The sequence below is a fragment of the Muntiacus reevesi genome, chromosome 18 (genome assembly GCF_963930625.1).
Source record: "Muntiacus reevesi chromosome 18, mMunRee1.1, whole genome shotgun sequence".
NCBI classification, from domain to species: Eukaryota; Metazoa; Chordata; class Mammalia; order Artiodactyla; family Cervidae; genus Muntiacus; species Muntiacus reevesi.
The window spans coordinates 40045639-40063158 of NC_089266.1; the positions used below are offsets into that span (position 1 = coordinate 40045639).

Consider the following 17520-nt stretch of genomic DNA (forward strand, 5'->3'; position numbering starts at 1 on the left):
GGACATCTAAGAAGGGGAGGGGACAGCTGATCGTGCACAGAGGTCGCAGGGAAGAGCCCGGAAAACCTCAGCATCGCTCCTCCGGCAAGCTGCCGCCCCCCTCTGTTCAGCCTTCGACAAGGAGCTCCAGGTTACCACGGAGACATGAAAGCAAAGTGACTGAGAGGAGCTGAGACAAAACGCCTGCCTGGTGGGAGGGAAGACGGTCCTGAAACCAGCCGCCTGCTCCAGGGGCCCAGAGCAGCAGGCCGGGGGCATCACTTGACCCTTATGCCCCTGCCAAAGGCAGCCTGGGTCATCCCGAGGGTACCTCTTGCCCTGGAAGGCGGGGCCTGCTGGCTTCCGGACACCTCTTCGCCTAGGCTGGTGCCAGCCTCCTCTGAGCGAGAACCTGGGTGGCAGCACACACCTGTCTCAGGACCCCTGTCCCCGAGGGGGCTGCAGAGGATGCTCCATCTGCCCCCAGCCCCCCACCCATTGTACGGTGGGGGTGTGACCTTCACAAAGCAGCAACCTGCCACGCCCCCTTCTCCCACCAGCACTCACTGCCGACCTTCTGCACTAGGTGACAAGACCTCAGCTCGAGGGTCTCCAGTGGTTAGGAATGAACCCACTGGGGGCAACCCAATTCCTTCCTGCTCCCAACCATATCCACGTTCTCCCGTCGCCTGTTCACAGAGGAGAGAGCCAAGGCAGCGTGTGTGCTCGGAGCACACAATACCCTGGCCGCTCACCATCCTCTCCTCTCGCCCGAAACAAAGAGACTCCCAACTTCTCCCTCCAGCCGGGGCTGGCACCCTCCAGGTCCAAGGCGCTGCCATCTGGACCATCCGGCCCTCTCCAATCGGCCCGTGCCGACCCCTCTCCAGCCCCGGGATGGCCACCCCTGCCTATGCAGCCTTGTCACTTTTTCTCCTTGACAGCCTCTCCAGGAAGTTGTTCCCAGCCTCTCGAGCTGAGCCACGAATTCCCCCAGAGATCCTCAGAGGAGCCTAGCCCCTCCTAGCCCGGTCCTCCCATTTCCAAGCCCCCCTGCCTGGAGCAGCCCCCAGAGTTCAACTCCAGGCTGGAAGCTGGCCGGGCCGGGGGGTTAACACATGTCCAGCCACTTGTTCCCTGCCCTGCTGCCCCTCCCCCTGCTCCAAACCTTGCCGGCCACGATTCTGCCCCCTCCAGCCCCCACCCCCTCCAGCCGCCCCGAGGTGGGAGGACACCCCCACCTCCCGCGAGAGGGGGCCTGGGTTACCATAGGTGCAGTTACAGCAGAAGCGAATGATGAGAAGTATTTCCATGGCAGCCTGCGTCCCCGTGGCCGGAGCGTGCGGCCATCGCTCCGGGCTCCCCGGCTCCCCTCAGCGGCCCGGCCACTCAGCCACCTTCTCGGCTGCCGCTGCACAGCCTCCAGAACCAAGCAGCCGCTTCTGAGTGCGCCTCTAGCCAGGGGGAGGGGAGGGAGGGCGGCGCGCGTGGAGCGGGGAGGAGGAGGGGAGCGAGGCGCCTGCTGGCATCCTAAGGAGGAGCACGTTTGTAGCTGGCCAGCTGCCTGGGGACAGAGACTGGATTCCTCCTCGCGTGCACGCGCTCACACACACACACTCACACACACACTCTCACACACGCGCGCGTGCGAGTACGTGTGCACACACCTACAACAAGCAGGGCACAAAGCCAGACAAAGGAAGATGACTGTTAATCCAACCCCTTCCCCATAGTACCTTCCATAGTGACTGACGTGTGGCTGTCCCTGGAGTCCTTGGGACCTTTCACCTTGAGTTCCTGCCAAAGAGAGGAGCGGAATCACTCTACCGGGCCCAGCCCCACCCCTGGCCTCCCCATTCCCCGTGGTGAATGCAGCAGGAAGCAGGGCTCTGAGACCCAGGGGTGCAAACAGGAGCAAAGAGACAAAGACTAACTTCTGCCTCTCTGACTCCAGACCCCCTGGGCCACACCCGTCAGCTCCTGGAGCCTCCTGGGGTCCAGTGGCTGATGCAGGCAGAAAGGAGGGGTTCTGGGGACCAGAGAGGACTGTGATCATGGTCGGTGCTCCTCAGGCCTGTCCCCTAAAGCCCCTCCTCAGTGACTAGGAGGGCCTTCAGAGGATGAGCAAGAATGGGACCAGCCTTTCCCAACCCCCAGCAGCAGCCACCATTGCACAGCAGCTCAGGGCACACAGGGTTTCAGTGGACAGACACCAGCATAGCAGCTGGTCTTTGGGCATGAGCAGCCCTGGAGAGAAGGAGACGGGGTCCCACACGCCTTTATAGGGGGCAGCAGGGAAGTGGTGCACGGTGCACCTGGGGCTGAGAGGTGTGCAGGGCAGTCCGACCTCTGCATCACCCATACCGAGAGGGACTCACCCAGCCACCAGTCCCGGTTGCACTCCCCACCTACTGTGCCTGGGCTGGACCTCCGAGCCCACAGACTGCCAGGAAGGAAATAGCAACACCCTTCCTGGATGCCACACAAAGTGACAGGGGGTGCTGGCAACAGACACCAGGGATGGCTTGTCTGATCCTAACCTCTCTCATCTGCCTTCAGGACAGAGGTTCCAGCTCCGGGCCTTTGCCAGTGGACCAGTGTGACCTGTAACTGGAGTTGTAACGCAATCCCCGCCTTGGAAGACTGAGTACATGGAGTGGGGGCTCCCAGGGGACTGTCAGCAGGAAGGCGGGTGTGAGGTGAGGCCAAGGTCAGGTACCAGGTGATGCTGTCTGCTCTGCCTGGGAGGAAATGCCCAGGCAGCGGGCGCTCTACACTTGCTACTCCTGCCTCAAGCTGTTTCTAGACAGAGAAAACCCCCAGGGATGAGCCTGGGGCATGGGGGTGGGGAAAAGTGAGGTTCCTCAGCTTCTCAAGGCTGTGTCTCTGGCTGGTGTCTAGATTCCCAGCTTTAGGGGATTTTTCTCCATGCCCGCTTCCAGTGCAGCCTAGAGGTACAAAATCACTCCGCTGCAGAGAAGGGCCTGATTGCAGTAATGAAGTGGCGGCGCGAGGAGGAAGTGACTGCGACTGCGCATGAGTCAGGGTGAGAAGCCACTGGCAGCCGGCCACGGGCCTCGCTCTGCCCTTGTGGGGCTGGCTGGCTTTGAGGGGCGCGTGGCGATGAGCACAGGGGTTTCTGCTGCTGCTGCTGGGGGTGGCGAACAGAGAACAGGCAGTCAGCCCAGGCTAAGAGGAGACCCTCTCCCACTCTCTGGACAGTACATGACCCGGGCACCCAGGCAGCCTTGGCAGGGCCACTCGAACACAGATAGGGACCACCCTTTCTCCAGCCTCACTGTTCCACGTACTGGGACCTTCCTACCCCTTGCTCCACTCCATCCTTCCAGGCAGAGGGTGACTCACCTGACCCCTGGGTTTGGGAGATGAAAACAGAGCCCAGCTCTTCTTTGTCTGCTCCCATGAAATGTGTTTGAACGTGGAAGGAAGTGTTAGCAAAGCCAGTGTGGCTACAGATCCACATCCACGTTATTCCAATCCAGCTTTGATGGGTAATCAAGCTCACACTTTCATCTCCATCTGCCCAACACGTGTGTTCCCTCTCGGCTGATTCCAAACTTGGGTATAACCCTTATCACCCCAGTAGCTTCCCAAAAACTATCCTGTATCTCCCCAACTTTTCTAGCATTGGAGCTGAGAGAGAACGCAAAGGATCGAGAGAGGCCTGTAAAGCAGGACTTCCAAAACTGCAGAAGGAGCTCCCTCTCCTTGGAACGAGACAATCTCTTACTCTGAGCTTGGAGCTGAGAACTTTGATTGTAAACCCAGTGCCTTAGGGTGGGGGGGTATCCCTGAGATCTTTTTGGCTCAAGGAGTAAGCTGGGCTGTGCTCCTGAAAAATTCTAGGACACTTCCTGGACACAAGTGTTGATGGCAGAGGATGCCACATCTTTGCCTTGTAGAGGAGGATGGAGTGGGGTCTGTACTCCCCCCAGGGAGAGACAGGCATATTCCCAGCCAGAGGGTCTAGAGCTTCTTCTGCAGATAAGGGGCCCTTTTCCTCTCTCTGTGAGAGTTCAAGGATCTTAAAGGATCACCTAGTCCAGACTCCTTCAAGCCTCTCTGATTATAAAAATCACCTGGGCAAGCTTGTTTAAAAAAAAAAAAAACAGACTCCTGGGCCCCACCCCAAACCTCCTGAATTGAAGCTCCAGGGAAGGTGCCTGAAGATCTGCATTTCAAACACTGTGCAGGTGGTTCTTGTCAAGCAGACTTGGGGTAAGCTGGACCAATCCAGATACCTCATTCTACAGCAGAGGAACTGAGCCCAAGAGAAGGGAACTGATTTGCCTAAGGTTACCCCAGTGTGGGAGAATGCTGCCTTTTTTCTTTTCTTGCTTCCCCTGTTCTAATACAGAATAACCTAAAACAAAATAACAAAATCATATAGAAATCGATATTCTTATATTAAGAAGGAAAATGTCAAGGGCAAAAAAGCAAATGTCAGGCTGCTACCCATCAGGAGAACTATTTTTCTCATGGGCAAGCAGAAGAGGAGAGGCCCTAAGTCGGGAAGGCTCTGACCAGCCCCTCAAAACCCTGAGTTGTAGGGGTGGCAGTGCAGGGAGCTGCCCACCTCGGAGATCTTCTGGAACTGGTTGTTGGACTGGCTGCACTTCTCAGCTGTCTCCAGAGCAACTTTATAGTTATCCACAAATGCTTTGTACACACCAAGCTGGCTGGCCTGCAGGGAGAAGAGAGAGGAGGGCAGGAGTGGGATGGGGAGAAAGGATTAATGAATGGATGAAAGCATAACCAGAGAACCTGGAGCTCCCTTAGCACTCAGAACCTCTAACTCAGTCCAAATGGCTAGCTGGGAGCAGAGAGAAAAGGCAGGATGAACATACTACAGTATCCCTTTGAACTCCACAGTTTCCATGGAAACTGGCTCAGCCAATAAGGTTAACAGGGGGGTTTAGGGGGTTGGGGGGAGCAGGGCAGGGCCTTTGTTGGCTTGCTAAAACTCAGCTCATAGCAGCATTTGGCTTTATTTAGCATCATCAAAGTCTTGCACAGTTTGAAGCCCCTTAATGCCTCACACGTCTTTCACATCCTAGAATTAGCTGAAGCAGGGGAAACAGGGAGGGGGGTGGGCACGTGTGGCCTGCTCCTTGCTCCACTCCCCATGCTGAGAGTGGGGAACTGCATTTAAAGGCACAGTCCCTACTTCCCTTGGCCTCCAGGTCCCTGTCCCCACCTCCTCAGCCTTCGAGGAGCCAGAGGTCCTTCTTCTCTACACATCGGCCATGTCAGTCTGCACCTAACACAATGCTTTCCCCAGCTTAGGACCACACAGAGCCTCGCCTTCTAGGGGAGGCAGAACCGATGCCATCAGCCCTTACTGCAAAAGGGGAAACCAAGTTTCATTAATTCAATTCTGCAGATGTATTTATGGAAAGCCTTCTCTGTGTTGTGCATGTGTGTTTCCTCTTAGAGGAGCAAAGGGTGGAAATTCAAATTGAACCACAATGAGATACTATTTCATATCCATCAATCTGGTCAAAATTTAAAAGTCCCATGATATTAAGAGTCAGAAAGAATGTAGGAAAACAGGAACTTTTAAAGACTGCCTGTGGGTGGTGTAAATTGGTATAATTATTTGGAGAGTAATTTGTCGGTAACTAATAAAGTTGAAAATACATACAGTTCAGCCTACTACCGAGCAAAGCCTCTTCTACATACAGACCCCAGGGCTATACTGTCCAATACGGGAGCCACTTGCTGCACATGAATCTGTCAGTCAGTGTTAGTCATTTAGTCATGTCTTACTCTTTGCAACCCCATGGACTGTAGCCCGCCAGGCTCCTATGTCCATGGAATTTCCCAGGCAAGAATACTGGAGTGGGTAGCCATTCCCCTCTCCAGAGGATCTTCCTGACCCAGGGATCGAACCCAGGTCTCCTGCACTGCAGGAAGATTCTTTACCATCTGAGCAACCAGGGAAGCCCTACACATGGATACTGAGCACCTAAAATGTGGCTAGTCCAAATGGAGGTGGGCTGTGAGTGTAAAACACATTCTGGGTTTCATAGGCTTCGTATGCAAAAGAGAATGTAAATTATCTAATTCCTTAATCTTGACTGCATGTTGAAATGATAATATTTTGACTCTATTAAGCTAAACAGAATATATTCTTCACATTAATTTCACCTGTTTATTTCTACAGAGTGTGGCTGCTGCTAGAAAATTTACATTATATATGTGGCTCACACTATTATTTTTACTAGAAAGCACTGCTCTAGAGAAACTTGCATGTGTGTGTGCACAAGGAAATGTAAACAAGGGTATTTTACCCACTTCATTTTTTCTTTTGTGAAAAGACTGCAAACAAATACTCACAAAGAAAGGAACCCATACATTCTGTGCAGTTAAAATGAATGAACTAGATCTCTGTGTAGCAACGATGACAAGTTTCAAAATGAATGCTGATTGAATGGCAAAATATGATACATATATACACATTTCTCTACACTTTAAAAGTAAATGCAATGCTTTAAGAAGATATAGATATGTAGCAAAAACCACAAACTGCAGCCTAAAAGGCTACACACCAAATTCATTCAAATTGAGAGGAAGGGCAAGAGGAAAGGGTGGCAGAGAGAGAGAGACCAACTTCATCCTTATTTGTAATGCTTTAGCTTCTTGATTAAAAAGTCTTTCCCTATATCTTCAGAGATTTGCTGTAGCTCAAACCATAAAGAATCTGCCTGCAATGCAGGAGACCCATGTTCCATCCCTGGGTCAGGGAGATGCCCTAGAGGAGGGAATGGCAACCCACTCCTGTATTCTTGCCTGGAGAATTCCATGGACAGAGGAGCCTGGTGAGCTGCAGCCCATGGTCACAAACAGTCGGACACGACTGAGTGACTAACACAACTACTACGAAAGTTTAATGTCTATTAATTCTGGGAGGTGAGTGTATTGTTGTTTGCTACATTATTCTCTAGATTTTCTGGTTAAGTTGTTTTCAATGAAGTAGCAAGGAGATTCAGCTACTGGGGCCTTCTACCCACCAAGGTGAGGGAATGGGGGTGGGTAGGGGAGGAAGTGTGCTGCCCCTGAGCCCTGCCCAGACACACTCTGCTTTCTGCAGAATACCTGCACTCCTCAAGGACCCAAAGAGGTGGGCCAGGGGACCTGGAGCCCTCCAGGGCAGAGACAGCTCAAGGAAGCTGGCAGGTGGGGCCCAGGAAAGCCAGAGGAAAAAGTAAGACCCGAGATGCTTAAGAAGCCAGGGCCAGAGCCGTGCAGGTCTCAGCCCCAGATGGGCCAGACTTCAGAAATGGGCAGGGGCAGGAAGGGATGGAGTTTGTTGCCTCTTCAGGGAGTGTCCTGGCCCCTAGTGTCCTAGGCTACAGGGGTTGTGCTAGACGGTTGCTTCCTAAACCAGGGATTACTGACATCCTTCCAGGTACATATCTTCCTTGTCCACCTTTCCATGAGGGATAAAGGCTGGGTGCTCAGGGTGGAATGCTACCTTCCTATCCCACTGCCAAGGGAGTAGCCAGAAACAAGCTGCAAGCAGGAGCCCCCTGGGCGGAAGGCCTGTGTGCAGGGGTCACCAGCCATCCAGGCACCGCCGTCTCCACGGAGCACCCGAGTCTGCCGGGCCCGACGCCTGGCCTGCCTGGGCCATCCCTGGGAAGTGGGGGTTGCTTTGGAAACAGCAGCTTGGCACGGGAGTGATCTCATAAAACAAATAACAGAGATGCTAATTCCCCGCTCTCGGTAATGGATAATCAAATACCCAGAGACCAGCTGGAAAGAAACTGCCTCCAGATGCCTGGCCTGCCCCGGCCTTCTCCCAAGCCTATAGCCTCAGGGGCTTCAGACATCAGTTCATGAGGCAGGGGAAGAGAAGTGGGGGTTGGGGGCCGGGGTAGCAAATTCATGGCCAAGCTAGTGGAGCTCAAACTAGAAGGGGGAACCCTGGTGATGGCAGGGTCCAAGTGACAAAGATAAATTGGGCAGGCATTCCACTGGGCTCCTGGCTCCTCACACCTCCACCCCCCTCTGGGTCTGCTCTCTTCTGCCCTCCTGAGGGCTAGGAGAGGCTCCCCCTCAAGCCAGTCAGCACAGGCTCCTAGACCAGGTGGGCGGTGATGACTGGGTGTTCATCATCCCTGAACTGGGGCCAATACTCTGGGGCTGCCAGATCCGGAAGTGTATCCGTGGCAAGAATGCCTTTTGTGGATGCCTCTTCCTAACAATAGTAATAACAGCAGTAATAATAGTAATAATGGTAATGATCATGACTAACTATTGAGTATTTCCTAATTTACTATACTCCAGGTCCTGTGCCAAGAACTTTCCAGGTATTAACTCACTCAGTCCTCACAAGCCAACAAGGTAAACACTATTATTATCCTCATTTTTACAGATGAGGAAGCTGAGTCAGGAGAAACTGGGTAAGTTGCCCAATGTCACATGTTTACATCTAACCTGTGGCAGAGCCTGGATTCCCAGCTCAGCTGTGACCTGGATCTAGAAACTGTGTTTATTCTGTATATCCCTCAGGACATGGACCTCAGGTCCTGTGGTGTCTCCTTAATGCCCTTCCAACTTTTACCTGGTCCCAGGGGCCAAGAACAAGGTGTACTCAATTCACCCATTCATTCATTGGCTCGTTTCTTCACTCATTCATTCATTCACTCACTCACTCATGTATTGAGTTCTACACTGGTTCTGAGAGTCCAAATTGAAGAAAACATAGTCTGTCCTCCTGGAGCATATTCTGGGGAGTCAGGCAGTTTAGTGTTCATGGAGGGTATAAGCACAGTGGCTGCATTCAAAGGGCTGCAGAAGGGTTCTCCATGAGGTCACTTCTAAACTGGAAACTGACCAGAGATGCCAGACAAGACAGAGAAGGACATCTGAGGCTAGAGCCGCAAGTACAGGGAGGTCAGGCGTGTCTGCAGTGTGAGCTGAGAGAACAGGAGTTTCAGGGTCGGGGTAGAGGAGGCAATAGCCAGAGGCCGGGGTGGACTGAGGCCAGTACACAGAGGGTCTCAGAAACCAGATCGCAGTCTGGTCTTTATTCAGTGGGTAAGGGGGAGCCCTCTGAAGGGATGTGAGCAGGGAGGAAGTGAGGTTCAGGCAGGAGTTTAGAAAACATTCTCCTGTTGCTAGGTAGAGGCAGGCCTGGGGCAGAAGGCACTCCTGAGGCCACAGCAGTGGTCCAGATGAGGGCACCAGAGGGTGGAGAGAAGCAGGTGGCTGTGAGCATTAAAGTGGACTCCAAGGGATGCAGGGAGGGGAGGTGCCAAGGATGAGTCCTAAGGAGTCACGGATATCCATCCATGGGATGTGGCCACACCCACTGAGACAGAGGACAGGGACATGGAAGACAGCAAAGAACCTCAGAGCCAATGAGTTCAGTGTTGAGCATGCTGAGCTTGTGGCCCCAGAGCATCCAAGCAAGAGTCTTCTCTGGGTAAGAAGACCAGAGGCCTATCCATTCAACGGGTCCCATCCCTGCAGAGAGGTCCCACCCCTGCTCCCCACCCCCCACTACTTACACCCAGAGGACAGGACCACGACTCCTGTGCTCCATCCTGCCTGCTGGGCTGGTCAAAGTTACGGGCAGCCCAGGGGTCTGATTGGGGGTCCTCGGGGGACATGGCCAGAGACGGACACTGAGCTGGAGCAGACAGTGTCATGGAAGGCCCGGGAGCTAGATGACCTTGACCCCAGCCAGCCTTTCCCGACACCAAAGCCACATGATACTTCTACCTCCTCCTTCCTTCTCTCTGCCCTGCCATGGTGGGGGGCTGGGCTCTTACTGCTTTCTGTCCAGGGTCCTCAGCTGAGGATCGTTAGCCGACACTGTCTCCCTCCACCCCAACTCTTCACTTCAGAGGCAGCATGGAAGTGAGGAGAACATCTGAGGTCTCAGGGGAGAGATGCCTGCCCATCCACCCGGCACTTGCCCCTTCATCAGCGGAGGCCCGTGGGGAGCCTTCGGTCCAGCCCTGGAGCCCTCTGCCAGGGGCACCCACGCACATGGCCTGTCTCCAGCAGCCCGGGAGTCCAGGCACGAGGCAGGTTCTCCACAAGGCAGAAGGCCAGGCTTTTCTCCAGGACTCAGAATGACCCAGGCCTTCAAGAAGGCCAAGGAGGCCTGGGGCTGATCGGTTCTCTGTCAACACCAGCGGCTCCACTGAGGCCCCAGGTAAGTGCCTTCCATCAACGGGAGACTCACCAGCTTTTGGAAGAGGTGGCCCATGGTGACCTGGCTGTCCCATTGTTGCACCTTGGGGCAGAGGTTGTCATAGAACTCCTTGTGGATCTCGTAAATGTCCTGGATCTTATAGAAGATGGTCTCGATCTGCTGGATGGTGAGTACGGGCTGGGAGGTGGTGGCAGTGGCCTTCAGAGGTTTCATGGGCTGGGAGAGAGAAGGAAGAAAGAGCAGAGGTGAAGGCAAGTAAACCCGAAGGTCAGCAGGCTCAGGGCCCAAGTGAGGCCTTTCTGCTGCCTGCGTTCTGCCCAGACAAGGCCACTGAGGGCTGGGCACCCGAAGTTCAGCTTGGATCTAGCAGGTGCTGTCACAGGCCCCAGCAAGCCACGTGTGACTGCAAGCAGGGGCACCTGATGGCCAGAGCCTGGCCCAGCAGCTCTGCCAGGCCCAAGGGGTAGTGCCCGGACACGCTTCTCCCACCCCTTGTCCCTTGAGGGGGCCCAGGTTCCCAGCCTGTCGTGGGTTTGCTTGAGGGTCAAACAGTATCCAAAGCTTTCTTCCACAATGGCCTCATGCTCAGAGTCATAAATCCCCTTGCTGTGCTTCAGTGAGAAGGAGGGTTGACTGAGAACTCAATCCCTTAGCTGTTTCCTTTCAAGAAACAGAACATGATTCTAGGACTTGGGGGGACAGAGGTTTTAAGGGACCAAACCAATTTCAGCTGCATTGACATGTTAAGTTCCCATCACTCAGTACACAGAGGGTGAGCAGGTGGCACCCACACCACTGTCCCACCTCCTGGACCTGTGGCAGACATTACTAAGCGATCACAACCATCTTCCTCATTGAGCCTGGTTGTAGCCTCAGACCCATTCTCAATGCCAAGGCTGATATGCAAGACCATCTGTCATCTCTGACTGTCTACACCAAAATGCTCCCAGGCCTGCTGGTGGAGAGGGTAACGTGACAGACAGAAACTCAAGACCATTCCCAACACTTGCCAAGAGCTGAAATCGTCATTTTAAAGCCCAGCATTAAAAGAAAATGAGGCTTGGATATATTTTCTTCAGTATGATTTCTGTATTTTTATTTTTTTTTAGCTGTGCCATGAGGCATGTGGGATCTTAGTTCCCCAACCAGGGATCAAATTCATGTCCCTTGCATTGGAAGCATGGAGTCGTAGTTTTGAAAGCATGGAGACTTAACCTCTGGACCACCAGGGAAGTCCCTGTATTTTCTAAATTACCTCCAATGAGTAAATATTTATCATGGCAAATAGATGGGGAAACAGTGGAAACAGTAGCTGACTTTATTTTTCTGGGCTCGAAAATCACTGCAGATGGTGATTGCAGCCTTGAAATTAAAAGATGCTTACTCCTTGAAAGGAAAGTTGTGACCAACCTAGATAGCATATTAAAAAGCAGAGACAAAAAAAAAAGCAGAGACATTACTTTGCCAACAAAGGTCCGTCTGGTCAAGGCTATGGTTTTTCCAATGTATAGATGTGAGAGTTGGACTATAAAGAAAGCTGAGCACCAAAGAATTGATGCTTTTGAACTGTGGTGTTGAAGAAGACTCTTGAGAGTCCCTAGGACTGCAAGGAGATCCAACCAGTCCATCCTAAAGGAGATCAGTCCTGGGTGTTCATTGGAAGGACTGATGTTGAAGCTGAAACTCCAATACTTTGGTCACCTGATGCGAAGAGCTGACTCATTGGGAAAGACCCTGATGCTGGGAACGATTGAGGGCAGGAGAGGAAGGGGACGACAGAGGATGAGATGGTTGGATGGCATCACCGACTCGATGGACATGGGTTTGGGTGGACTCTGGGAGTTGGTGATGGACAGGGAGGCCTGGTGTGCTGCAGTTCATGGTGTCGCAGAGTTGGACACGATTGAGCGACTGAACTGAACTGAATCAGGGAAAAATAGGTATTAAAATGCATAGTTGAAACAAACAAAAATACTGAAAGGTACGGAGCTCCTCCATGGTTGATCTTTGTTCATCCCTAAAGTCCCCAGAGATGCCCAGACTGTCCACCCTGGGGGACAGGGCATGGAAACTTTTCCCACAGAGAAGGCACAAGGCGGGAGGGTTTGCGGGGGCAGGAGGTTTACCTGGGAGAAGGAAGCCTGAGTCAGACATGGGGGGTGTTCTTCCTCTACCCTGTAGATAAAGGGCTGTGTGGAGAGAGGCTTTTGACTTAATCTGGGTCATTCTGGAGACCCAGGAGCAGAAAGGAGAAGTTGCAGGAGCAACTCTGGGCTCACAAAGCCGCCCTCCCTGATCTCACAGGATTAGGTAGTGAGCTTTCTGATAAGAGAAGCATTCAAGCAGAGGACGGGCAACTGAAGGCTGGATTCAGGGAACACTTCCACTGGAGGGAGGCCCAAGTTATTGCTGGCTCATCCTGAGAGAAGACACCTGCTCCCCAAACCCCAGCCCGAGCCAGCCGCAGCAGCCAGATGCCTAAGCCAGGCTTCCTTGTATCTTCCCATCTATCTGTCTACAAGAGGAAGTCCTGTCTACTTAAAAACCCAGACAACGCTCTGACTTCTGGTTCCCTGCTCTCTCAGTTCTAAAAAGTCCAGACAGAAGGATGAAGGCAGGAAAAAGCAGAAGTCCTCCTCTGACCCTCCTTGGGCTAGAACCAACAAGGTCTTCACGTCCAGCCCTTTGCTGGGAATGCTGGCTGGGGTTTGACTTGGTGCAGGCCAGGTAGTGTGAGCCAGAGTCCCAGCTCTGCCACTTGATAGCTCTGGGCAAGTCACTTAGCATCTCTGGGCCTCAGCAGCCTTATTTGTGAAACTGGGATAATATTATCAAAGCCATAAGCCATAATTTATATAAAATATTGAGCATGTGCCTGGCACACAGGAGGCAATCAATAAATGCTAGCTGCTACTATGATTACTATTCACCCCACAAATAATGGACCAGGTGCCTACGTGAGGCCAGACCGGGGGTGTGTGGAAGGGTGTTCAGTGCTTCACTAGTCACTGCCCCCATGAAGCCTCCCATGGAGAAGCGGAGACAGACAAAACACAAGGAAACAGTCAAACACAAGATTGCACATAAATTCAGGGAAGGAAATAAGAAGGGGACATCGTGTTGAAGGACAAGGAGGGGATGCTGACTTGAAATGGAAGCACAGGGGCAAAGGGGGACAATATTCTAGGCAGATTTCCTCAATGCCTGAGACTGAGGCAGAAATGGCTTGGGAAGAGAGAGGAGCTGGAAGCAGGCTGGTGACCCTGCATGTAGCGAGCGAGGGGGTTAGCAAGCAGAGCCCTAAAGCAGGGCCAGAGGGGTGAGCAAGGCATGGATCACACGGGGAAGGAATGCGGCTAAAAAGCCCGTGAAATGACCTGGCTTTCCCTGGAGGGATTGACAGGGTCCAATTTTCCCTTTGGAGATTATTTGTATGACTCACAGGCCTTGTTCTGCAGAACGTTATAATCTATTCGGGTAAGGTGGACCAACACAAATGAAACGTTCTTGTGGACAAAGCAAGATACGGTTATTACTCAACTTGGACTGCAAATACCAACCAACTGGTGCCAAGGCTGTCCTGGCCCAGCTTGGAGGGGGCTTCATAGAGGAGGTGATGGGAACAGGGCCTCAGAGGGAAGCTCTGAGCAGGTGGAGAAGTGGGGCCTGGGGAAGCCTGCAGGCAGGAAGGATATAGAGGGAATCTGGGCCATGAAAAAGGAAGAGCATTCTTCCTACTGCAGACAGGCGCCCCATCCAGCTCATGGCCCCAGTGCTCTGTGAAGGATACAGAGCTGGCTCTCGGGATTGGTCAGAGTTTATCCTTAAGACTTTTTTGATGTGGACCATATTTAAAGTTTTTATTGTATTTGTTAAAACAATGCTTCTGTTTTATGTTTTTGATTTTGTGACCCCATGCATATGGGATCTTAGCTCCCAGACGAGGGACAGAACCCCCACCACCTGAATTGGAAGGTGAAGTCTTAACCACGGGACCACCAGGGAAGTCCCAGACTTTATCCTTTTTTACCTCTATCTACCCATGCTGATGACACCACCCTTATGGCAGAAAGCAAAGAGGAACTAAAGAGCCTCTTGATGACGGTGAAAGAGGAGAAAAAAAACTCAACATTCAAAATACTAAGATCATGGTATCCGGTCCCATCACTGTCATGGCAAATAGATGGGGAAACAATGGAAATAGTGACAGATTTTATTTTGGGGGGCTCCAAAATCAATGCAGATGGTGACTGAAGCCATGAAATTAAAAGACACTTGCTCCTTGGAAGAAAAGCTATGACAAACCTAGACCGCTTATTAAAAAGCTGAGACATTACTTTGCTGACAAAAGTCTGTATAGTCAAAGCCATAGTTTTTCCAGCAGTCATGTATGGATGTTGAGAGCTGAATCATAAAGAAGGCTGAACACTGAAAAATTGATGCTTCTGAACTGTGGTGTTGGGGAAGATTCTTGAGAGTCCCTTGGACTGAAAGGAGATCAAACCAGTCAATCCTAAAGGAAATCAACCTTGAATATTCATTGGAAGGATTGATACTGAAGCTCCCATACTTAGGTCACCTGATGCCAAAAGTCGACTCATTAGAAAAAGACTCTGATGCTGGGAAAGATTGAGGGCAGGAGGAGAAGGGGATGACAGAGGATGAGATGGTTGGATGGCATCAATGATTCAAGGGACATGAGTTTGAACAAACTCCGGGAGATGGTGAAGGACAGGGAAGCCTGGTGTGCTGCAGTCCATGGAGTCACAAAGAATCAAACAGGACTGAGCGACTGAACAAAAACCATAACCCAGGTCCAGGGGCAGGGCCAAGTCACCAGAGTCCCTGTTCCTGCTGGGGTGTAATCCCCACCCAGGGTGGGAATAAAGGAAATAGGAGAGAACAGCCCTGGGAAGGCAGGGGGTGGTCAGGATTTCTCAGAAACTGCGGGGGAAGCGCTCAGGGCTATGAAGAGACAAGACACAACCGCTCTGCTTCCTCCTAAACTCCCACTCCGTCTGCAAAAGGGGAAGAGCCGGCGCTCAGCAGGGCGGGTCACATGGACAGGGCTGGCTCTTGGGGCGTCAGGCTGCCAGCTTCTCAGGACAAGGTTGGGGGCCTTTGGGGGAGGGGAAGTGCTGCATGCGTGCCCCTGGCTGGCCTGAGACCCTTGGAGGCAGTTATTTTTATCTGGTGAAGCTCTGAAAATAGGCCTCAGGCGGGGAGGGCCAGCTGAAAGGCACAGGCGGCCCCAGACTGAGCTGGGCTCCAGTCCTGCTCTCCTGACAGAGCACATCCAGTTAGCCCTGCCGCTAGGATCCTGCAACAGAGGATGGGGTGCTGGCTTCCTATCTGATCAGTTAACTCTGGCTCTGGGTGTCCTGGAGAAGGAAATGGCAATCCACTCCAGTATTCTCGCCTGGAAAATTCCACAAACAGGAGAGTGTGGCAGGCTACAGTCCACAGGGTCGCTAAGAGTCAGACACGACTCAGCGCGCATGCAGAGAAACAACCATAAACCGGCTGTCCCATGAAGAGTTCTTCAGGGAGGTAGGCCAGGCGGGCCTGAACTTGTTCATGACTTCACACTGTCATTTGTTCGCTCTGTCCCCCAGCAAACCTGCCTTCTGCCTTTCGAAACAGGGGAGAGAAATCAGCCCACTTCCTCCACCTCTGATTCCAAAAGGCTTGGAGGCTGCCTCATGCAACTTTGCTGACTGTCACCGAAGGCTGGAGGTGGGGGGGCGGGGGGCATCCTGAACCTGTTTCACAGATAAGAGACAGCAAACTCCAGAGGGGAGTCTGGGAGAGGGGCCCAGCGGTGGGAGGTGCTGAAGGCCCAGGAAGCTCCGCCGCAGCACCCAGCTCTCTAACCAGCCTGGAGACACGCAACATGATGAGCAGTTGGTCTGCCTGCCTCCCTTCTTCCGCCTCAGCCCAGGCTCCCAGACCCTCTTCCTTGTAACCTGAGCCCACCAGGAACCTGGAAGGTCCTGGAAGGTTACCAAACCATGCACAGCCAGCAACCCAGGGGCGGCGGGAACAGAGGCTCCTGCTGTGTGTCCCCAGTCCTGGGTGTCCCCACCCAGCCGTTTGCATAGCAGGAAGTGTTAAACCGAGAGCAAACACACAGAGCAGTGGAGCTGTGGGAACGGGGCGGGGTGGGGAGAAGGAGCACTGGGCTGGGCTGGGAGGAGGAGGGAGCTGGGGAAGGCAGCTTTTCTTCTCCGAGCCCCTTGGTCAGATCACCTCTCAAGAGCCAAGGGCTTAGCTCCTGGAAGGGCCCCAGCTCTAGGAGAGAGAGGAGAGCTTGAGTCTTTAAAACCGAGGCTTATCAGCTGAGACTTGTGCTATGGGCGGGGGGGCCCACCAGTCATAGCCCAGGCCGCCTAGATCGTGTCTTGGCCCCTAAATCTGTTATTATCTTCACCCAAACAAATGGAACTCAAATCAGGCCCAATGACAGATGAGAACCGAGCTGGAGTCTAAGAGGGGCCCACTTCCGATGGGAACATGCACCTCCCCTTCCTTCAGGCAACGGGTGTGTAGACAAAAACAAACAGGTTCTAACCCGTGCTCTCTCCCAAAATGGGAGAAAATAATAGAATACACTTTCACTTGGGCTCAAAGAGCTTCCCCTACAGACTCACTCGCCCCTCACAACGAACCCAAAAAGAGAGGATGAATATGAATATACCCAGTTTGCAGATGGGCAGAATGAGGCATAAAGGTCCATTAATCTGCTGAAGGTCTAGAGCTGGCAGGCAGTCAGGTGGGGATTCCAAACCATTCCTCTGAACCTCTTTCAAATATGCACCCTTTTACTCATAGTAATGACAGCCATGCCCCTTTGTAAAAAGGCTATAAGGTGGATTTTGGTTGCCTGTCTTCCTTCCTTTGACTGATATTTGAGTGTCTAAGAACCTAGCATTGTACTAGGTGCTCAAAATGATCTTCTCAACCCCATGAAAGACAGCGAGAGAAGGCAATGGCACTGCTCTCACCTTCAGATGAGGAAACTCAAGGAGGTTATCCATAGCTTACCCAAAGCCAGTGCTTTGGGGTTTTTTTAATTTTTAAAACTTTAATATTTTTAATTGGGGGGGGCAGTGTCTCATAGCATGTCGGACTATAGTTTCCCAACCAGGGATTGAACCCATGTCCCTTCCATTAGAAGTTCAGAGTCTTAGCCACTGAACAGCCAGGGAAGTCCCATCAGTGGTTTTGAAAACCAAGAACACACGTCAGAAGGCACATGGCCCAGTACATACATACACTGCTGCTGCTGCTAAGTCACATCAGCCGTGTCCGACTCTGTGCGACCCCGTAGATGGCGACCCACCAGGCTC

The 17520-nt window shown here is 52.6% G+C and overlaps 1 protein-coding gene across 3 annotated transcripts in view; it reads right to left on the minus strand.

Moving 5' to 3' along the window:
• The window catches only part of ABR (ABR activator of RhoGEF and GTPase), a 186652-nt gene that overhangs the window by 54547 nt on the left and 114585 nt on the right, over positions 1-17520 (minus strand). For all 3 annotated transcript variants that reach the window (XM_065910848.1, XM_065910849.1, XM_065910850.1), the window contains 3 exons: positions 10202-10387; positions 4577-4684; positions 1716-1776 (listed from right to left, as the gene is read on the minus strand). In XM_065910848.1, coding sequence (XP_065766920.1) covers positions 1716-1776; positions 4577-4684; positions 10202-10387 — 355 coding nt within the window. The remainder of the gene's footprint in view (positions 1-1715; positions 1777-4576; positions 4685-10201; positions 10388-17520) is intronic.